Here is a 23,049-nt window from a genome sequence, read left to right on the forward strand (position 1 = left end):
AAGTGTTATTAGCGTATAATATCACACAACTTTTAAATATTTTGATTTTTCTAACGATCTTCAAACTTGACAAAATAGTATACGAACTTTAACTAATGTGTCAATTTTCCACTTTAAAGTTAAACCCTAAACTGAAAATGATATGTCATTGAATTTTCTCCATCATTCTCTTTCATCTCCATCTCACTTTCACTATTCTTTCTCTCCCGTCAACTTTTCGACTAGCCCCGACAAACCATCTTTTTGTCACATCAGCTAACGAGTGGAAAATTGATATCCTGATCAATGTTAAAGTTTGTAATATTATTTGTCAAGTTTGAAGTTTGTGTAAAAAATGTGAAAAGGACCATGATTAGTCCCCCCGTTCCCTCACAGTTGAGTCATTTTTCACTTTCGGAAAGTTCTCTCATAGTTGAGTCATTTTCATATATAACAATTTTTTTCTCTTTCTTACTTTTCTCTCTTACTTTATTCTCTCTACTTTAGACTTTCTACTTTCTCTCTATTTTATTCTCCTTCTTATTTTTTTTATCAATTTATTTAACACTCAACATCCATTTTTAAACTCCGTACCAAAAAGTTTCGTCTCAAATATGAGGAAAGTAAGGGGGTACTATAATTATTGGATAAATCAATACCTTCTTATCGGTAATTACAGATTTACAGTGATTAAGATTGGAAATTTTTAATGAATGTTGAAATGGGGAAGCGTCTTGACGTTTAGTAACTCGGCAGAACCCTAAACCCTCTTGAACATGGCGGCGATTACCAAACGCCTCCTCCATCTCCGCCCCACCGTCCACTTCACCTCTCACCCAAATTCTCACCCCCTCCGCCATTTCTCATCCTCCGACACTCCAGAATCGGATCAATTGCCACAGCATTCTTCAGTCTCCTCGAGCCTCAACGATGTCAGAGCCAGCCTCCAAAATACCCCGCCGCCGCCTCCTCGCTCATTTCCCCCGCCTCGGAACCCGCCGCCGCCCCGATCCAGCTCGAGAGAAGATGTCAGTCAGCTGCTCTCCGAGTTCCGTGCCCGCTCCGCGCCGCCGCCGCCGAATTCCGTCGATAAATACGTCTCGCTTCATGAGCTCTACGAGAAGAACATCAAATCCAAGGGTCGTAGCTTCGATTTTCCTCCCCCTGGTGACGGAAATCGCCCGGATTCTGAAAAGAAGCCAGTTGATTCGTGGTCGATTTCGAAATTTACCAGGGATTTGAAGATGAAAGCGGATCTGGACGGGAAGCTTGGTGCGGGGGGTGGGGGTTTCGTCTCCCCCTTTTCGCACAAGGATGGGAAAGGTTTGGGGTTTGGGAAGATTCATGATCGCTCTGAATTGGGGAAGAGGCTGCAGGCGATGAGACCGGAGAAGCGCAAGGGGAAGTGGTTTTCGTTGCAGGAAATGAGCGACCGGCTTGCTAAGGTCAGGGAGGCTCAGAATAAGGAGCTTGGGAATAGGTCTGGACTCCCGCATGGAGTTGCATTTGGAGTTGTGGATGGTCTTCTTCAAATGCACAAGGACAGTGTGCTAAGGGAAAAACAGAAACACCCAGGTTGGCATTTTGTCTATTCATTTTCTTTTGCTTTTGTCTAATTTGCTCTATCAGTTTAGTTTGCGTAATACTGATTGATTTTACTACTTTTATTGTTCTAGTGATGGTTTTGCTGTTGATATTTGGGGTTGAATTTACTGAGAAAATTAATGCTTTATGCAACTTTAAATTACTAGAAACTCGTTACCGCAGTGGAATTTGCTTGTTCTAATGATGTATTAGGCGTTTTGTATCATGTTTGTATGCTATTGTATGAATACATTTGATTTTAATGTTTACTGGAACTGTAAAATAGGAGTAGTTTATTTATCATATTTGCTGGTAAGAAAGTTGGGCTTCTCAGTTGTATATTAGATCAGGTTAAAGCATGCGAAGAGGCATAGTGATGAAAACGTCTTGGTTTTCAGAGAGTTAATAGGCATGGAAATTAGGAAACACATTCTGAGCAAGCATTTGGGTGGCTTATGGATGTTTTGGGAGAAGATATAATGAGGGCACTGGAAATCAGTATGATTTAGAAACTGCATTTACAATCATTCTGGAGTTTCAGTTAGGTGTTGTGAGAGTATTGGGGGAAGAGAAGTTTTGACTGATTTAATAACCTGCAAAAGAAACTGCTGTCAGCAGCTATGTACTATGAATATGATACATGGAAGATAACTGATAAGTACACTTGTAAGTGAACCTAGAGTGTGACAAAATCAATAGCTTTTATACTGTCATGGACTCATGTTAGAACTTGGAATTACCTCTCTCATGCTATTTCTGATTCTTTGATTTATATACTTCACTTGCACATGTTTCGCATGGCCGTAATATTTTATTGGCGTGGGACTATTCTGTCACAATATTTTTTCTTTGACTGGTTATGGAAGATTTCAGAATTTGTCAAATAAGCTTGTAAATTATACTTGCAATGATATACACATTAGAGGTGATGGTTGCTCTTGATAAACAGTTAACAAATTTGCTGTCTATCATCTTGATGATGGCTAAACTATTGCAGTGAATATTAATATCTTGGGTTCCATGGGTGCCGCCCTAGATGAGAAGATAGCCGGACCACCAAAAGATCATTTAATTGAGAAGGTAAGTTTTATATGGTCTAATCTTGTCAGTTGTCACCATATTTGTGGCTCTTTATAGAGGGAATATCTAGTGTGAAGTGCTGCAGTCAAGTTTAACGTTAATGCAAGAAATTTTTTTTTTTGAAAGCTGTGGCAGTTTGAGATATGTCCAGTTAGTTTCCTAAGCAGCCTCAGTGTGTTTTTCATTCAATATCGAGTTCGTACTTTGTGCTCTCTACATGGTAACCACAGTTTATTAATTATTACTTTATTCACGATATATATTTTTTCAAATTCATTGAGAATATTTTCTGAAAAGTTAGAAACAAATTTGGTTTTCATTCTGCTTGTAGTCATTAGTATACTTTTATTCCTGGCATTTTTTTTCTGTTACACAAGTGCATGTATTTCAGCAGTAGGTTACTGTAATATACATGACAATGCATCATAGCCCTCTCTCTGTCTCCTGAGAGTATAAAACAAGTAGTAGTACTATATTTGGTGCCCCCCCAAAAAAGTATATTAGTACTTTCCATTTGTGAACATGACACCACATTCTACTTCATACTCCCTCCGTCCCACAAGAATATGCACTATTTCCTTTTTAGCCCGTCCCACGAGAATATGCACTTTCTAATTTTGAAAACTCTTTTTTCTCTAATGAGGTGGGACCCAATCTCCACTAACAATACTTTTATTACTTTTTCTCTCTACCTCTCTTTTACTTTACCAATTTTGCATTAAAACTCGTGTTGAACCCAAAGTGCATATTCTTTTGGGACGGAGGGAGTATATCATCCTTCCAAACATCTCTTATTCACCACAAGCACTTTTTTTTCTCCATAGTGGAATCCGTAGTAATACCTGTTATACACTTAAACCATGCACATCTTCCAATTATTTTATTAAAACCTATGCAAGTTAAATGTGCTATACTTGATTTAGTTTTTTTTTTTTGGGGGGGGAGTAGTATTTTGTCACTTTCAAAATTATGTAATTATATTTTGAACAAGCGCCGGTCATACAATGGCAAGCATCTGGGGCTGAAATGAAGACCCCCCATATGGTGATTCCACTGTACTCTCTTGTACAATGCCGATGGCTTTATGAAGAATAGATTTTTTATAAGCATTCGACTAATAATTTTCTTGTATAATGATTTATGTTCTTGCAACTATTTACTTATATACTTCTGCGTCCCGTAACATATAGTAATAGTTTTCTTGAAGCATTATCTACACACAATTGCAAGGTTCCTTTTAATATCACTCTTCTAATTTGTCCCATCTAAGCTTTCTGATTTACTATTTTTTTCCATGGGATGCACAGTATTTTCATCCTGACAACATGTCATCTGCTGAGAAACTGAAGTTGGAGCTTAAAAAAGTAAGAGATGAATTTAAAATGTCAGAGTCAGATTGTGGTTCTGCTCGTGTTCAAGGTAAAGCTATTGCAACTCTTATTCACATGGGTTGTGCTTTATACTACCTCGTTTACAAAAAATAGTCTTGATTGTGGACGACATGGATTTTAATGCAAAATTGGTAAAGTAAAAGAGAGATAGAGAGAAATGGTGGTTGAAGTATTGTTGGTAGAAAATAAAACCCACCTGATAAGATAGAGAAACTTACTATAAATAGATAGTGATTAGTTTTGGTGGACAGCCAAAGAATGGAAAAACATGACTATTTTTTGTCGACGGATGTAGTATTTCACAGAACACTTTCCTTTTCTTGATTGAAAACTTACATTTAACACAGATGATTAAAAGTTATCTTTCATAGTTAGAAGGCTCTGACAGTGGAGGTTTGAAGAATTGCTTGTATTAACATCTTCTTGTTACATTTCCTGCTAATGGGGTCACTTATTTTTTGACAAAAGAATACTTTCTAAAACGACACTTCTTCCTATTGCAGTTGCTCAATTGACAACAAAGATTAAACATCTGTCGTCTGTTTTACACAAAAAGGTTAGTGTCTCTATCTACAAGGACACCATACAAGTGGAATTTAAATGTCCTCGAGTTCTTGTGTGGTGGTTTAATGTTTCCTCGAATACCAACTCATGATCACATGCCACTGTGATTGTTCTAGGATAAACATTCTACACGGGGCCTTCTAGCAATGGTTCAAAGGAGGAAGAAGTTATTGAAATATCTCAGACGGACTGACTGGGACTCGTACTGCTTTGTTCTAACAAAGCTTGGTCTCCGTGATAACCCTGATGTTAAAGCCTAGGTGATTGCTACCATAGAAATTGAGTTTTCAGGTAAGAAATTTCTGTAGTAGATTTATTCAGTCTTTGCCGTGATTTTGGTTTTTTTTTTGAGGGCTACATTTTGTTTGAACAATAGAAATATGTTGTTTTCTTTATGGAACTCGAGGTTTTTAAAGCATGGATATGGGGGTAATTGAACACCCCAAATCTGGAAAATTTCGATCATCCAATAATGTAAATTATGTTTTAGAAGTTAATTTTATCAACACTTTTTTAGCTTCTGTTTCCTCGCTTTGCGTATTCTTGAATCTTCATAATGACAAAGTAGTTCTTGTACATAGTAGAAAATAACAAGAATGTCATAGTCTTATATTCTTGGTTTCAGATATTCGTCTTTAAAATGATGTACCATTGTCTTTAGCGTTCTTTTTTGAAAAAGGAATAATTTATTTGTATTCTCAATTAATGACCATTATAAGTCTACGTTAAAGGTGATTAAAAGCATGCACTTATTCTGAATTGTAATATGAATTTCATATCATGTTTAAAAACTCCATGTAAATTATTGAATTATTAATTTGTTCTTATTGATTTGTTTGTATGTAACACAATCGGCCGTCTACTAAAATAACATTATGTTTTAGGCAGCGAAACATCTTATTATACTAACATGTAACATTTTAGGTAACTTGATTTTTGTTTTAAAGTTGAAGATATAATCATCAAATACTACTTCCTTTCCATTCTAATTTCTAGGTGGAGCATTTTTTATTTGGTACTCCCTCTGTTCCTTGTTAATTGAAGCGCTTCTTTCGGTACATAGATTAATAATAGTGTGTTAAGTGGGTGGTGAATAAAGTCGAGAGAGTAAGAGAGAATAAAATAACAGAGATGATTAAAATAACAGAGATGATTACTTTTTGCCGAAATTAAAAATGACTCAATTTAATTTGTAACTTCCTAAAATAGTAAAAAGAGAATAATGTTGTTTTGTGAGTTAAGCAGAGAAAGAATAAAATAAAGAATAATGTTTCTATTTTAATAAATGTATAGTTGAGACATTCCAAAAGATGGAGATGTCTGTCGTAATATCTATCTTCAGTTTGTTACTTTCTCCATCCACGAAATAATGTTCACATTTGCTACTTTGGTTCGTCCACAAAATAATGTCCACATTCGCGTTTTTTATTTTGGCATATGGATTACACTTTCCACTATCTCATTACATTCACATTCTATTATAAACCAATATATAGAGTGACATTCACATTCTGCTAACCTTTTCAATTCACTTTCTTCACGGTTATTAAAGTCCACATCGAGTCAAAGTGGAATCTTAAATCTTGGCGGAGGGAGTACTTGTTTATGCATGTTTGTTTATGCCATTAACTATATATTAATAGGAATATCCAAATTTCCCAATTACCATGATATAATTTTGTCAGAGTCACTAATTAACCGTGGTTACAAAGCTGTCAGTGTCCAAGAATCACCAAAAACACATAGTGATTTCCACTAGAACACCAAATCAAGTTGTATAATACAATCCAGCAACAAGAATAATGGTACAGCAAAATGCCAACCAATTAATTTCACTAAGATATATAATGAAACAAATATCAGCATCGACCAAACATGAGCAACATTTCAAGGTGGCTATGCAAGAACAGCACCAAAAACATGTTCGTGAAGATCGTGCATCCCGGCGGGCACGTGGAGCTCCACGACCGCCCGATCCTGGCGTCAGAGGTGCTCGACCGCAACCCCAAATGCTGCGTCGCCCACCCCACCGTGTTCCAGCAGCCCCACGAGGTCGTCTCCCCGGAGACCACCCTCCTCCTCGGCCGGAAGTACTATGTGGTGCCACTCGGAACGATCAGGAAGCTCCGCCTCAAGCACCGACGCAAAGGAGCCCCTGATCCCCCACCAATAAGCAACGACAACCGTGATTGTGATCATGAAGCGGGGAGTGTGTGTTGGTTGTTTAGGAATATAGGGAAGAAGGATGAGGTGAGAGAAAAGAGAGATGGTGGTGCTGTGAGTGAGAGTTCAAGTGATGGAAATGGAAATGGAGGCTCTCCTGTAACAGGAAGAATATCTCTTATGTCTATTGATAATTGGCACCCTGGTTTGCATAGTATTTGTGAAGACTATTGAATGTATAGTAATTATTATCTTTCTTTTTAAGTTTTACTACATCTTTGCTTCTTGAGTTAATTAGAGTTTCATTATTCACTTCAACTACAAAAAACAACACCACACAAGCTCATGGAAGTAAAAGAGCAAAAACTATACTCTCTTTCTTGTTGTTTGAACCGTGTACTTCTGCTGTATCGTGCCACGGACTCAGCGAGGGTGTGGAGCTCAATAAGTATTATGTATCTCGTGTTATAGTGACTCGTTTGTCTGTTTCTTGACTTGATCAGCCGTATCTGATAGTTCAGTATAGTTGTTGCTGTCGTCTTTGAAGCTTTCCGGAGCTTTGAGGCCGTGGAGTGTGAGTTGAGCCATTGCCCATTGCGCTTCCCTCTCTCCCCGCCTGTAGTCCTTCTTCGACGTGGAGGCCGTCTGCACACGAATTCAAGTTTGTACTACATCTTGTGTTTGGTGTGATGGGGAAAGAGATGGAATTTTACCTTGTTGTCGGTCATGTTCTTCCCAGCTTTCGTGGCTAGAGCATATCTAACGATGAATTTGAATATGTCGAGAGGGACGTAGATGATGAGGCTGTATAGCCAGATCACCCCCGCCCAACCCCACCCGATGCCCTTGATCCTTGCAAACTCCCAGTTTGCATACACAGCAATCAGAGTTGCAATCTGTTTGATGCATCACAATGTGTTTATGTGGTTGAATGGCAAGATTTGGAGTCATGAATGAGTGACTTACCAACTGAGCTACTAGGAAAGCAAACACGAGCAGAAGGCCGGGACGTTCTATGTAAGACCATCTTCTCGACCGGGTCACAAAGATGAGAGCCTGACTCACAATGCTCACTTGAAGGTAAATGGCTGAGTTGAGCTCATGGTAGTGGTCCTTGATTGACCTCACACCAAATTCATCCTGAAACAATTATAAAACTTTACTAGGACTGTTACGGCCTCAATGTCCCACATCAGACTAAATGAGATCTTTCTCCTAGCAGCCTAGTTTTTGGGATGAGTTCTCTCGTTTGGTCTGTAACAAGGACATTGTATAAGGCAATAGATAATGAAGGAGGGCTTACCGTGAAAAAATTAGATTCTTGAACAACACAGAAGAAAACAACAGTCATCACAGCAAGATAAGTGCCAAACACAATCCCGGTTGCGAAAATCTCCCTGAGCTTCCACGAGTCGGGCATGGGGGATGGCTTCACCTTGTCCTTGGAGATGGTCATGATGGTTCCGTCGTTGAGGATTGCAATGATCAGAACCATGAAGGGCGAGAAGTCGAACTTCCAGATGAGTGCAAGTATCATGAAACCAAGCACGATACGAATGGTAATGGAAACTGCGTAGATTGTGTAGTTCTTCATCCTCTGGAAGATGGCCCTACTCGTTAGGACAGCGCTCACGATGACACTCAATCCTGGCTCGGTCAATACTATGTCTGATGCACCTCTCGCAGCATCAGTAGCACCCGCCACTGCAATGCCGATGTCTGCCTTCTTCAGAGCCGGGGCATCATTCACTCCATCTCCGGTCATCCCACATATATGCTTCCTCTCTTGCAACTTCTTCACAATCTCGTATTTATGCTCTGTGCCATAATTCCGTTAACGAGTTAGTATTCGATGGAATGGACAGCGAATGCACTAAAAGTTTGTTGAGGCAAACCAGGAAAGACTCCGGCAAAGCCATCAGCCCTCTCAATCAACTCCTCCACAGGAAGGTTTGCAATCGCTTCATCCTTGTGCTGCCCGAGAAGTGACGAAGAAGGATACATGTTCGTTCCCATCCCAAGCCTCCGGCCAGTCTCTTTCGCAATAGCCAACTGATCACCGGTAATCATCTTAACTTTGACACCAAGATGAAGAGCGCGCTTGATTGTCTCCCCACTGTCGTGCCTCGGAGGATCAAAAAGTGGCAAGAGACCGGTAAACACCCACGGGCTGCCAGCACCCTCCTTGTTCTTCTCAGGTACAGTCTGAAAAGTTGGATCTTCATTAGCATTAACAGTTAGATCCTCCATTTGAAACAATGATTTACCTGTTCAGCAACTGCCAAGGAACGAAGTCCACGGTCTGCAAACTTATCGATGATGGAGAGAACTTTCTTCTTCACGTCTTCTTTGAGGTTACAGAGCTCAATGATCTAAACAAAGAGATAAACATTTAGGGGAAAGAGAAAGTGAAAGAGAAAGAGAAAGGGAGAGGCTATTCTTATCCTTCATCTACAAGATTAAATACCTGTTCAGGAGCACCTTTGCTCACTCTGTGCCAATCTCCTTTACTGTCGATATAAGTAATAGCAGTACGCTTCTCAACGGGATTAAACGCGAGGAAATGCACTTCAGTAATCCCGGCTCTTGCCTCTTTGGGATCAGCCAACATTCCCACAATGCAAGCATCAATAGCATCCTGATTCTCTATCCTGGATGCTCTAGCTCCCTGGAGGATCACATGATCTTTGTCCGCATCTGTTGAAAATACCTGCACCACGAGAGTTATCGTGTTGTATGTCAACCCGAGAGCTTTATGCGATTTGATTTGATTTACCAACCTCAATTAAATTTTTGTCAACAGTAAGCTTGTTTAGAGTGAGGGTCCCGGTTTTGTCGCAGCAGAGAACATCCATCCCGGCCATTTCTTCAATGGCTGTCATCCTCTTCGTGATAGCACCCTGCTGCGACAATCTGTGGGAACCGATGGCCATGGTTACCGACAGCACTGTTGGCAGGGCAATCGGAATGCCTCCAATGAGAAGGACCAACATATTGTCAATTCCACTCCTGTACTTCCTATGTTGAATTGCGTACATGACTACAACCTCAATGACGAGCCCAATGGCGATGGAACAGATGCAGAAGTTACCGATGGCGGTAAGCACCTAAACCAACCTCTCAAGAAAAAGTTCAGACACGACAGATAGACCGAGGTTAAAACTACAAAGACTACTGCAAATGCACAACCTTCTGAAAGTGGCCGACGTTCTGAGTGCTGTCAACGAGATGTGCTGCCTTACCAAAGAAGGTATTGATTCCGGTGGCAATGACAATAGCCTCAATCTCGCCTTGCTTGCAGGTTGATCCTGAAAACACATCACTCCCGGGCTTCTTAGTGACAGGCAATGATTCACCGGTGAGTGCAGACTGATCAATCTTTAAAGGATCGCCTTCAAGGAGACGTGCATCAGCCGGGATAATGTCTCCCAACTTGATGCTAATTATGTCTCCAGGGACAAGAATGACAGCTTCCTGCTCACTCCATTTCTCATCTCTCAATACCTTAACAAAATATAAATAATGTAGTAATTAGTTTGGAACGAGCCTAAATAGAAAAGTGCGAGTAACATAAGACAGAGGGAGTATAATTAACCTTAGTCTTGGGTGCAAGACCTGCCATGAGAGCAGCAGCAGCATTGCCTGCATTGTTCTCTTCGATGAAACTAATGGTGGAGTTGATGATCAACAACGACACAATTCCGACAAAATCTTTCCAATCTGGTGATTTGCCCTGAAAACAAAACAAAGTGACTGAGTTCACAAATCACATGGCAGTTGGATACTTGAGTGGTAGAATGAGATTACATCTCCGTTGGCCAAAACGAGGGCCATGATAGCAGCAATCTCCATAACCCATGAGAGGGGATTCCACATAAACCCTAAGAATAACAAAAGCTTGCTATTCGTCTTCTCTTCTAGCTTGTTTGGCCCAAAAACCTCTAGCCTGGTTTCGGCCTCTCTTGATGTTAATCCCTCCCTCGAACTGTGTAGTTGTTCAAACACTTCCTCTAAAGGTATGTTTCCCTGAACTCACCACAACACACATAAACACTCTCATCATATATTATTACCATAAGTTGAGGGAAGAAAGTGACAGATTTAACATAAAAGACACACATAGCATGCACATTCATGATCTAATAACAAAAAAGACACACATAGCATTATGAAATCCAAATCCAATTGAAAATAATGTACTCTATTTATGAAGGAAGATTAGCAAAAATCTCATATATAATCAAACCAATACCAGGTCAATCTCCACCGGCTTGATATCTTGCAATTTGGCCATCTTTGGACCTCACAACAATGTAGATTCAATCAATCTCCTCTAAAGAAAATCACAATGGAATTAGGAGTAGAGAGAGAACCAGAATCGCAGTATTTTGAATCTTGGAATATGTAAGTAACAGAAATCCTTGCAAGGTGGAGAGGTGTTTGTACCACTCCTTAACTAACTATTCTCTCATGCTATACTTAGTCGACTAATATACCTTCTTACAAATGGACACTCACTATTCATATTCTATTCATTAATATCATTTCTCATTTTATTTTTACACACATTCCACTAATTGATTTTACTCAAATTTCATTTTATAATTAATATGGAGTACTACTATAAAAGTGAGTCTCATGTTCTATTAACTTTTTCACCTATGTTTCTTAAAATACATGTTGATACGAAATTAGACATCTAATGACAAAAGGAGAATACATGACTACATAAACAACACATTAAATATTGATAGTTTAAGAACAATTTTTTATTTGACATTAATAATATAGTAAACAGCTACAGTACAAAAATTGTTAAGCTCATAAATAAGATGGAACGTACGTAAAATTAAAAAATCACAATATAGCCAGAGGAAAAATTAATAATACATTTAATTGACTTTTCAATTTCGACCCTTTAAAATCAATTTGAATTTACAACATTAAAAGAAATAATGTACTATGATTAGTAGTACTACTCCCTCCGTTCCATAGTAATAGAGTCCACAATGGCGGATCCAGAAAATGAAATTCGTGGGGTCGAATATAGCAAAAAATATTTTTATTATTTCTCGACTCTGATGGTGTCCTTTTTTTCTCGACTTTGATCCTTTTTGTTGCTTCCTCCTCTGTCGTCATCTTCATAAATCCTACTCCACTAAAGTAATCATATCTATAAATACATGGATTAGAAATAGCACCTCGCTTTACATAACATTTGTATTCTTTTTTTACTTCATTGTTAATGTGAGATCATAAACTTGATAAAGAGTAGTATGTTGTCTTTCATAACTAATTAAAATTTTATGAAATTATTAAACATAACCTTTAAATATAATGAAATCTAGTATTTTTATTGTTTTTAATAAATGAGATACATATGTATAAATAATTATCAATCCATTATATGAAAAATAGTAGTAGTAATTAAATTTCTTGGTATTAATTTGATTCTAGAGGCCATCACAGTTAATTAATTAGTTATAAAACGTTAATTAGAGTGAATTATTTGAAATATTAAAACTATTTTGTTAATTTTGAATACGTTAATTCACATTTAACAAAAGAGATAAAAGTGCCTTATTAACAAGTTGGGTCCCACAATGAGTATTTTCCTTTTCATCGTCTTCTTTCCCAATTCTCACCATTTCCCTCTTCTCACCAGTAACTCCATTTTCACTCTGCAACTCAATTTTTAAAAATTCTTCTTAAATTATTCAAATAACTCCTCTATGTCTATGAGTTTCTCGTCTCACACACATGACCACCAAGAATCGTGACTGCTCTATTTCCCGTTCCGGCGCACCGCGGGGTCGGCGGAGACTTCAAATGCCAGAACTAATGGAGTTCCCCATGTCTTAGTTGGCCGGCGGTGCGCCGCTGATAGAGTCATTTTGCCATTTTGATACGTTCCATAATAATATAGTCATTTTCATTTTTTAAGTAAAAGTCAACACATTTTTCCACGTCTACTTTACCCTCTCTTCATCTCTCTACCTTTTTTATTTTCCACTTTATTCTCTCTTTACTTAACTCACCTAACACAATTTTTTTTAATCTCTATGCTAATAAGAAACACTTCCATTATTATGGAATGGAGTGAATGCTTTTGTTGGATCAGAGAGTGTGCTCAGTAAATCTATTTTACTGATAAAATATTTCTTATTTAACGAGTACTTTGGTGCTCACTAATTAACATTTTTTTAGTGATAGTACAGAGTTATTTACTATTATGTCTCGGCACATTAAAGAATCATTTTTCCGAATAATGCTTCACATAATTTCCTTATTTTCCAAAACATAAAAGGAATCAAAACAAATATAATTAGTGGCTTCGATATTCGTTAACATAAAATATTTTACTGGCTAGACATATATTGAAGTCTTGTTTGACGAGAAAATATTCAGTGATCCTTCCACACCAAAGTGTCATGATGAGGTGGTGTACTCAACCATTTAATTCTTGACAAATATCAAAATAAATGACTAGACATGTCAACTAATAAAGTTATTTATGGAAGATATTCATTAAATCACTTTTATAGAAGATATGCATCAAATAACTTTTATAAAATAATGCATAATTATTAATATTGAAATTATCAATACTTTTTTGCCTCTTATGTATACACTACATACTTATATATATAATAATCATATTTTATATGTATTCATTATCTTTTGGCCAAAAAAAAAAAAGTAGTATAATCACGGAGTGCAATACTTTGTTAGTATTATTTAAATTTTATGATTATAATTTTCTTTATCTTATATGTTTATACATAAAAATATATATGTAAGTGAAAATGCACACAAATAAAAAGTATGATCATAATTTAATTTTTCTATTTTTGTATTGCATTTTAAGAGTTATATGTACTTAGTAACTTGATATGAATTTAAAAACTAACTTATAACTATTTAAGTAAGTAATTATATTTATACATAGGAGCAAAAAATATTGCTAGCAATTTTTAGATTTTAAAATTATACAGTATTACGTAAAAGTGGTTTAATAAATTTTGTAAGATTTAATGCATTAAATAGGTTATATATTTACTTAGTAACTTAATATAAAAATGAAAATTAAATTATAACTATATAAGTGTGTCATTATATTTATATATACTATAAGAAGAAAAAATATTGACAATTTTCATATTTTAAGAATTAAGAATTTAAGATTATGCAATATTCTATAAAAGTGATTTAATAAATATCTTCTAAAAATAACTCTATTAGTTGGCATGTCTAGTCATTTACTTTTCCATTTGTTAAAAATTAAATGGTTGAGTACACCACCTCATTATAACACTTTGGTGTGGAAGGACCACTGAATATTTTCTCCTTATTTCACATAGACCTCAACTCTCCTTTCCTTTTTCGTCCAAGTAAAACTAGCTTAACTTTGTTGGCTCGGTCATGAACATCGATTCATAAAATCAGATAATAGCTCATCGATTTATAAAATTGGATAATTGCTCAAAAGTATTACTCCCTCTGTCCTTCTATAGTAGAAGCATTTTTTTGGGTATATGAATTTTAAAAAATATGTTATGTAAGTTAAGGGGAGAAAAAATAAAGTTAGAAAATAGAATAAAGTTCACATATAAAGAGAAAATAAATTATGAGAGAAGCGGTGATTGCTTTTTGCAAAAAAAAAAAAAACTCAACATAATACAAAAAGAAATACTCCCTCTATCCCCTAAAAATAGGAACTTTTGAATTGACATGAATTTTAATGAAAATTGGTAAAATAAGAGACCGATAGAAAGAAAAGTGTGTTAGTGGAAAATGGGTCCACCTCATTAGAGAGAAAGAAATTTCCTTAAATAGAAAGTTAAAATTTCTATTTTTAGGGGACGAACCAAAAAAAAAAAAGTTTCTAGGAGACAGGGAGTATGACTCAACTACATTGAGATGAAAGGAATATGTAGTATTAGCAGTTTAGTGTATTTTAAAAGATTAAAAGATTAAAAGATAGTGGAGAAATCCTTATTGTACTCCTAAAGAAGTCTGGTTTTGTGGTAACGGGCATAACAAATTTTTGTAATTAAAAACAAGGCACTTTGAAAAATATATCCAATTATTACATGCATTAAATTATTTTTCCAATAATATTATATTTGTTGACCCATGCACTTATATATCATTATTTCTCCCACTTTGGTATTGACTTGGACATTGGTTTCATTTCCAAATCAGACTAATTACTGATTGACAAAGTCATTTCGTATAGCATGGTATTGTTGTGGTCCAAATTCAATTCCCTAATTATAGAAATAGTAAATTTCAAAAATAGTAAATCCAACAGTATAAAAGCTATCGGCCTTAAAGCTCAGATTTTGATAATCACTCACTCACTGAATAAAGGCAGCTACCAATTATACTCCAATTTTTAACGTACATAACTGCTTAATTCAATTTCCATTTCAATGAACAAGTGTGTTGACACCATATTATTGAGGCCAATTTGATGCTCTGACTATTTCAACGTGACATACACAGGAAAAATGGCAGCCAGTGGTTTGGAGGAGATCAAGAACGAGAATGTTGATCTGGTAATGTTTTTATTGATTTTCTTATTTACCAAAATTTTGATTTGGTTTTGAATCTTGATATGCAAAAAATCGTTGTTACATGTGCATGTTGAAATTTTGTATTTTGGTAGTCTTGTGATACAGATCAAATAGGAGAACTCAGCCCAAAAGACTAGCATGTTAGGAGAGAGAGCCCATTTAGTCTTTATACGTCACATAGTTGTTCTCACAACTGATGTGGGACGTTGAGTCTGTAACATCTTATGACAATGTATTGAATTGAATTTGGATTTTGATAAAAGTGTTTGTCGATTTTTGGGAGGAATTCAGGAACACTTACCTTTGGAGGAAGTGTTTGCTAAGCTGCATTGTTCGAGGGAGGGATTGGCGTCGACAGAGGCGGAAAGGAGGCTCGAGCTATTCGGGCCAAACAAGCTAGAAGAGAAGACAGAGAGCAAGCTTTTAATATTCTTGGGGTTTATGTGGAATCCCCTCTCATGGGTTATGGAGATTGCTGCTATCATGGCCATTGTTTTGGCCAATGGAGATGTAATAATATCCCTTATCCACAAACTAGCATTGCATTGTGAAGAGAATGTGACTCCATCTTGTTTTGTTTTCAGGGTAAACCACCAGATTGGCAAGATTTCGTTGGAATTATGTCGTTGTTGATCATCAACTCCACCATTAGTTTCATAGAGGAGAACAATGCAGGCAATGCTGCTGCAGCACTCATGGCTGGTCTTGCACCCAAGACTAAGGTTAATTATACTTATACTCCCTCTGTCTCAAGTTATTCGCACTTTTCTATTTAGGCTCGTTCGAAACTAATTACATTATATATATTTTGTCAAGGTATTGAGAGATGGGAAATGGAGTGAGCAGGAAGCTGCTATTCTTGTCCCTGGAGACATAATTAGCATCAAGTTGGGAGACATTGTCCCGGCTGATGCACGTCTCCTTGAAGGCGATCCTTTAAAGATTGATCAATCCGCGCTCACTGGCGAGTCATTGCCTGTCACTAAGAACCCCGGGAGTGGAGTGTTTTCAGGATCCACCTGCAAGCAAGGTGAAATTGAGGCTGTTGTCATTGCCACCGGAATCAATACCTTCTTTGGTAAGGCAGCACATCTCGTTGACAGCACTCAGAATGTCGGCCACTTTCAGAAGGTTGTGCATTTCCATCACTCTTTGTAGTTGTAACCTCGGTCTATCTGTTGTGTCTGAAAATCTTGAGTGCTTGGTTTAGGTGCTTACTGCCATCGGCAACTTCTGCATCTGCTCCATCGCCGTTGGGATTGTCATTGAGATTGTAGTTATGTATCCAATTCAGCACAGGAAGTATAGGAGTGGAATTGACAATTTGCTGGTCCTTCTCATTGGAGGCATTCCGATCGCCATGCCAACGGTGTTGTCTGTAACCATGGCCATCGGTTCCCACAGATTGTCGCAGCAGGGTGCTATCACTAAGAGGATGACAGCCATTGAGGAAATGGCCGGGATGGATGTCCTCTGCAGTGACAAAACCGGGACTCTCACTCTAAACAAGCTCACTGTTGACAGAAATCTAATCGAGGTTAGTTAATATATAATCAAATCTAATGAATCAGAGTTTACATACAATGCGCGTGCAGGTATTTTCAAAAGACGCGGACAAGGACCATGTCATCCTTCAAGGAGCTAGAGCATCGAGGGTGGAGAATCAGGACGCTATTGATGCTTGCATTGTCGGAATGTTGGCTGATCCTAAAGAGGTATACTTATAGTTGTATGGATTATATTTTTTGGTTGAAGCGAACTACTACGCATAATTTGTTTGAAATTTTACTACAGGCAAGAGCGGGGATTACTGAGGTGCATTTTCTTCCGTTCAATCCTGTGGAGAAGCGGACTGCTATTACTTATATCGACGGTAAAGGAGATTGGCACCGAGTGAGCAAAGGTGCTCCCGAGCAGGTAATTGATTTTCGTAAATAGTAGGGGAATATTTATATCTCTTTGCATAATCATTTGGCCTAACTGTTAATCTATTTTCCTAGATCATTGAACTTTGTAACCTCAAGGATGATGTAAAGAAAAAATCCCTCTCCATCATCGACAAGTTTGCTGATCGTGGACTTCGTTCGTTGGCTGTTGCTGAACAGGTAAATCTTTATGTTTTAAATGGACATATATAAAAATCAGAACTAATGCTTATGATTAATTTTTCAGACTGTACCTGAGAAGACGAAGGAGGGTGCTGGCAGCCCGTGGGTGTTTACCGGTCTCTTGCCACTTTTTGATCCTCCAAGGCACGACAGTGGGGAGACAATCAAGCGCGCTCTTCATCTTGGTGTTAATGTTAAGATGATTACCGGCGATCAGTTGGCTATTGCGAAAGAAACTGGCCGGAGGCTTGGGATGGGCACGAACATGTATCCTTCTTCCTCACTTCTTGGGCAGCACAAGGATGAAGCGATTGCCAACCTACCTGTGGAGGAGTTGATTGAGAGGGCTGATGGCTTTGCCGGAGTCTTTCCTGGTTTGCCTTAACAAACTTTTAGTGCATTCGCTGTCCATTCCATCGAATACTAACTCGTTAACGGAATTATGGCACAGAGCATAAATACGAGATTGTGAAGAAGTTGCAAGAGAGGAAGCATATATGTGGGATGACCGGAGATGGAGTGAATGATGCCCCGGCTCTGAAGAAGGCAGACATCGGCATTGCAGTGGCGGATGCTACTGACGCTGCGAGAGGTGCATCAGACATAGTGTTGACCGAGCCAGGATTGAGTGTCATCGTGAGCGCTGTCCTAACGAGCAGAGCCATCTTCCAGAGGATGAAGAACTACACAATCTATGCAGTTTCCATTACCATTCGTATCGTGCTTGGTTTCATGCTACTTGCGCTCATCTGGAAGTTCGACTTCTCGCCCTTCATGGTTCTGATCATTGCAATCCTCAACGATGGAACCATCATGACCATCTCCAAGGACAAGGTGAAGCCATCCCCCATGCCCGACTCGTGGAAGCTCAGGGAGATTTTCGCAACCGGGATTGTGTTTGGCACTTACCTTGCTGTGATGACTGTTGTTTTCTTCTGGGCTGTTCAAGAATCTAATTTTTTCACAGTAAGCCCCCCTTCATTATCATATTGCCTTTTACAATGTCCTTGTCACAGACCAAACGAGACAACTCATACCAAAAGACTAGCATGTTACACTTAATGCTCTAATGAGTGTGTAACAGTCCTAGTAAACATTTATGATTGTTACAGGATAAATTTGGTGTGAGGCCAATCAAGGGCCATTACCACGAGCTCAACTCGGCTATATACCTTCAAGTGAGCATTGTGAGCCAAGCTCTAATCTTCGTGACCCGGTCAAGAAGCTGGTCGTACATAGAACGACCCGGTCTTCTTCTCGTGTTTGCTTTCCTTGTAGCCCAAATGGTAAGTCTCTTCCTTAAGAAATCTTTATTAGGAGTATATGATTCAACAACATGGCCATTGATAATATTGTGTTATGATACAACACACAGATTGCAACTCTGATTGCTGTGTATGCAAACTGGGAGTTTGCAAGAATCAAGGGGATTGGGTGGGGCTGGGCAGGGGTGATCTGGCTATACAGCGTCATCTTCTACATTCCTCTCGACATATTCAAATTCTTCGTTAAATACGCGCTCAGCGGGAAAGCATGGAAGAACATGATTGACAACAGGGTATGTTTCCATCTCTTTCCACATCAAATCAAACACACATAGTGATTAGTGACATCAAACTTGGAATTGGTGTGCAGACGGCCTTCACGTCGAAGAAGGACTACGGGCGGGGAGAGAGGGAAGCGCAATGGGCAACAGCTCAACGCACACTCCATGGCCTCAAAGCTCCGGATAGCTCTGAAGTGTTAAATGACACCAGCAACTATAGAGAACTCTCTGAGATAGCGGAACAGGCCAAGAAACGCGCAGAAGTTGCAAGGTAATGAATCATTTCATCTTGTAAATAACCATATATAAAAGTCCCACGTTGCTTGAGTCATTTTTATTAGCACTCATTTTTGGTAAAGTAAGAGATAAAATAATATAGAGAAGAGTCTTCTCGTTCGTATTCCCTTGCTTACTTTAATCTTTCTCCACTTTAACTATTTAATTAAATAGAATTTGTTTTGATCGAAATAACAGATTGAGGGAGCTGAACACGCTGAAGGGGCATGTTGAGTCTGTGGTGAAGCTCAAGGGGCTCGACATCGACACGATAAACCAGAACTACACGGTGTGAGAAGCTAGAAGAGAGGGATGGATATATATACATATATAGGGAGAGAATGTGGAGCTAGCTGTGCGGATGCTAGAATAAAGGGAGAGGTAGAGAAAGTAGAGTTGATTCATTGTTTTTGGAGAACTAGTGTTTAATTGCAATCTATTTTCCAGTCTATGTTTGTTTTGCAAAGTCGAATAATAGCGCATGCTGAGAAGCCATGTATTATTTCTTCTTCATCGACTTGTTTATGAACCCTTCAATTTCAGATGATCTTTGTTGCATTTAGAGAGCCTGATACGATCTCTCGTCGTTGAGAAAGCTTTGCACGAACATGTTATACGCTACAATCGAAGTTCTTTATTGAAAGTTATGTTAGTTCTACGGAAATTGTCTTAAATTGATGCGTACGAAAAATTGCATGCACAAAATCCCGTCAGTCGTCGATCTTCAATTCATTATTACATTTTCTTTTAAGATCGTTTAACTTCATTCTTTCTAAAATCAAGTAAAATAATCCCAAAAAATGAACCAAAAATAAAATGAAGTAAAACGGACCAAAAATGAATAAATGATGTTATAAAATGAAGTAAAACAAACTAAAAATGAAGGGTTCGACATTCGACCCTAGAAATGAATTCGACATGGATCATAGATCGGGTAGTTTGTACTTTTTTGTTATGGTATTAGGAAGATACTGTAGCATATTTGAGTACTCGCCTAGTTTGGTGATGATACCTTTTATTTTCTTTTTTATTGGAATGATGTTCACGAACTAGTTTCTCAAAAACTACACAACTATTTTGAATAAATGGATGTCTTTATCATTCGAACATGTGTGCATTCATGCATTTGACCTCTCATTATCAACCCTTCACCTATGCAAAATTCGTTGAATTTGATGCTTGTAAGGATCTTACTCACCATGATTTATGTTGAGTTTAGCTTGTAAAAGACCCTTGTTTGTTTTTTACTGCCTGAATTATTGAGGGATTAGTAAAGGGAAAAGGAAAAGCTCTCTGATTGCTCTTTGTAAAATTCCACATTTTTACTCAATCTTGCTTGAAACCATGAAAAGTTCACATTTCAATCGAAATTTAGGAAGCTATGTGGTTTGACAAATGAGAATTAATTATACCTGATAAAGTTTTAAAATCATGATCATTTGAACTTGAGCAGTAAAATGAGTTTTGATGTTGAGGCTGGTATCCTAAATTGATAAGGTTCGTTTCATGCATAATTTTAGTGGTGGTTGATATGCTGAATGGGGAAAATAATACAAGAAAAGTTACTCCCTCCGTCCGCGAATAGGAGTCTCATTTTTTCAATTTAGTCTATCCGTGAATAGGAGTCCCGATTCACTTTTACCATAAATGGTAATAGGGTCTCACCTTCCACTAACTCATTCTACTCACATTTAATTTAAAACTAATATATACAAGTGAGACCCTATTCCACTAACTTTTTTCCACCCACTTTTCTTAACATTTTTCTAAATTCGTGCCGTCAAGAAATGAGACTCCTAATGACAGATGGAAGGAGTAACTTTTAATGTGCATAATAGCAGGTTGATCGGACAGTAGGCGACTTTATCAAGTGAACACAAAAGGAGAAATATGGCCGAAAAGCGAGATAAACTGATCAAGTGGGTGAAAGACGAATGCCAGGCAGCCGTGTTGATTGATCAATAGGATCTGCTAATGATGAAGCTGCAAAGGACGAGTCAGACAAGAGAGATTGCAGAGTTGTCTTCTTCTGCAAGAGTATTAATGCCAAATCATGGAGGGTATTCCCTAGGGATTGGAGCTGAAGCCATCTTATAAAAGGAGGAGGAACCTAAAGGAAAATCATCATCGATCATGGAGAGCCTAAAAATCTCGACACACACACTTAGTTCAAGATTTTGCACCGGGAGAGACACAACAATCATGGAGAAAGGAAGCTAGATAGAAGAATGATAAGCATCCTACCGGGAGAATACTCTCTTCTTCCGAACTTGGAGGGAGAGAGCTTAGTTTAGAAAGAATCTACCATATGTTCATGTGTTTTTAAGCTCCGAGGAGCCGCTACAATCGTTTCATACTGTTTTCGTTCTGTTTTCGAGATACACGTTTGGAATCTACTGTTATTTTCAAGTTTTCTTAGTTAATCACTTTAGCAAGTTGGGTTGTCGTTGAATTTTTGAATCTGAGTTCGATTAGCTGTTTTGATTCTAAGTTTATGTGAAATGTTCGGTGCAATGAAGTTTTCTGTCAGATGTTTGGTTTGGTTAGATCTGGAATTTCAAAGTCAATTTTGTTTTGCTCATGGTGTATTATCTTTGATTGTCGTTTGATTTCTTAGATCTAGGTTCGCAGTATCGTTGTTCGAATTCTTAGATTTAGTTACGTTGGATCTGAATTTACGTATATCAGATTTGCTTGGAAGTAGAGTAATCGGTTGAATTGCATGATGATGAGGCTCGTTTCACACATGTGTTCTATCATAAAACTACATCAAATTCTGAAAGTAACGTCCAATTTTGAGCCAGGTGCGTGTGAAAATCCGCCATATTCAGAAAAGGAACAGATCAGTTGGGCGGATGAATGGATCAAGGAAAGAAGTCAAAAACTGCGGCATTGAGTTGATCAAGACAGAATCAAAATGGAGCTAGCAGGAGTTTCCGCATGGGAGATAGAGCTGAAGATGTTAGGATTGGTATACTGAAAAGCATATTTCGAGCATGCCGCACGGATAGAATTGCTTGTATACAATTAATTCTACAATCCATTTTTAACCCAAGGCGAGAAGAAGTAATTTTATCGCATTGATGTTTGCTTGTGCATTTATAAGATGTTTCTCAAACATTTAAATGTATAAGAAGCAAATAAGTCTAATTCTTCTATATAGTAGACTGGTCGTGAACGACGTTCACAGAAGGTGACGCAGTCGGTTCTTTGTAGAAGAGAAATAGAATTTCACAACCTAGATAGGCCTTGGCTACCTATCGTGAAAGGTTGCAGTGTCAGTCCGCATATTTTCTTACCTTAGGAAATAAATGACACTGGTGTGGTATAGCACTGAAGGATCTAACGGTTGAGATAAGTCTTTCTTGCTATTTACCGAAAGACGAAGTCTCGGTGATTGTTATTTCTTCATCATTGTTGACATAACATTGAGCATACGATATTGATTATGCACTACTTTGATTTATCAAATGGTGCGGATTTTTCGCAATCCAAGAATCCTGATATCTTGGGTAGTGGTGATCAATGTCTAGAGGTGCTAGTATTGTTATTGCAATGAATCGTGTGCTGGGTGAGTCCAGTTTGATAATATCCTCAAGAGGTGTTCGAAAAAGGTTTTATTATTCAGAAACCCGGCCGGTTGGAATATATTCCAGAATAATAAATAAAGATTTTGAACTAGACAACTCTTGGAAAAAGATATTAATTAATTAAAGTCAAATAGCAGACTTAAATTAATTAATGGATATTTATATCTTAAACACGGGAAATAATAAATT

General features: G+C 37.8%; 3 protein-coding genes across 3 annotated transcripts; 2 read left to right on the top strand and 1 right to left on the bottom strand.

Annotated features, from left to right (window-relative positions):
- Positions 1-694: 694 nt before the first annotated feature.
- On the top strand, positions 695-5,114 carry LOC125196804 (uncharacterized). The gene is made up of 5 exons (XM_048095431.2): positions 695-1,554; positions 2,561-2,643; positions 3,951-4,062; positions 4,538-4,590; positions 4,715-5,114. The coding sequence occupies exons 1-5, from the start codon at positions 756-758 to the stop codon at positions 4,856-4,858; spliced, it is 1,191 nt and encodes a 396-aa protein (XP_047951388.1). The 5' UTR covers positions 695-755; the 3' UTR covers positions 4,859-5,114.
- Positions 5,115-7,038: 1,924 nt separating this feature from the next.
- Positions 7,039-11,153, bottom strand: LOC125196524 (plasma membrane ATPase 4-like). The gene is made up of 12 exons (XM_048095072.2): positions 11,014-11,153; positions 10,569-10,787; positions 10,357-10,494; positions 9,951-10,265; positions 9,542-9,868; positions 9,229-9,471; positions 9,029-9,133; positions 8,657-8,966; positions 8,065-8,579; positions 7,728-7,901; positions 7,475-7,657; positions 7,039-7,406 (listed from the first exon to the last, which is right to left on the bottom strand). The coding sequence occupies exons 1-12, from the start codon at positions 11,053-11,055 to the stop codon at positions 7,227-7,229; spliced, it is 2,751 nt and encodes a 916-aa protein (XP_047951029.2). The 5' UTR covers positions 11,056-11,153; the 3' UTR covers positions 7,039-7,226.
- Positions 11,154-15,128: 3,975 nt separating this feature from the next.
- On the top strand, positions 15,129-19,828 carry LOC125195945 (plasma membrane ATPase-like). Its single transcript, XM_048094247.2, has 14 exons — positions 15,129-15,322; positions 15,632-15,850; positions 15,925-16,062; positions 16,157-16,471; positions 16,551-16,877; positions 16,936-17,055; positions 17,135-17,257; positions 17,341-17,445; positions 17,513-17,822; positions 17,900-18,414; positions 18,561-18,734; positions 18,824-19,006; positions 19,084-19,265; positions 19,469-19,828. Exons 1-14 carry the CDS (start codon positions 15,275-15,277, stop codon positions 19,563-19,565), a joined length of 2,856 nt encoding a protein of 951 aa, XP_047950204.1. The 5' UTR covers positions 15,129-15,274; the 3' UTR covers positions 19,566-19,828.
- The last annotated feature ends 3,221 nt before the right edge of the window (positions 19,829-23,049 follow it).

The sequence above is a fragment of the Salvia hispanica genome, chromosome 4 (genome assembly GCF_029641045.1).
Source record: "Salvia hispanica isolate PSC_SH4W2 chromosome 4, Shi_PSC_v1, whole genome shotgun sequence".
Lineage (NCBI taxonomy): Eukaryota > Viridiplantae > Streptophyta > Magnoliopsida > Lamiales > Lamiaceae > Salvia > Salvia hispanica.

Coding starts and splice junctions, on each gene's coding strand:
- LOC125196804 (XM_048095431.2), top strand. CDS start 756: ATGGCGGCGATTACCAAACGCCTCCTCCATCTCCGCCCCACCGTCCAC. Junction 2,644..3,950: donor AAGATCATTTAATTGAGAAG/GTAAGTTTTATA, acceptor TGGGATGCACAG/TATTTTCATCCTGACAACAT. Junction 4,591..4,714: donor CGTCTGTTTTACACAAAAAG/GTTAGTGTCTCT, acceptor TGATTGTTCTAG/GATAAACATTCTACACGGGG.
- LOC125196524 (XM_048095072.2), bottom strand. CDS start 11,055: ATGGCCAAATTGCAAGATATCAAGCCGGTGGAGATTGACCTG. Junction 10,266..10,356: donor GTCTTGCACCCAAGACTAAG/GTTAATTATACT, acceptor TATTTTGTTAAG/GTATTGAGAGATGAGAAATG. Junction 8,580..8,656: donor CTTTGCCGGAGTCTTTCCTG/GTTTGCCTCAAC, acceptor ATTATGGCACAG/AGCATAAATACGAGATTGTG.
- LOC125195945 (XM_048094247.2), top strand. CDS start 15,275: ATGGCAGCCAGTGGTTTGGAGGAGATCAAGAACGAGAATGTTGATCTG. Junction 17,446..17,512: donor CGTTGGCTGTTGCTGAACAG/GTAAATCTTTAT, acceptor TTAATTTTTCAG/ACTGTACCTGAGAAGACGAA. Junction 18,735..18,823: donor CTTTCCTTGTAGCCCAAATG/GTAAGTCTCTTC, acceptor TACAACACACAG/ATTGCAACTCTGATTGCTGT.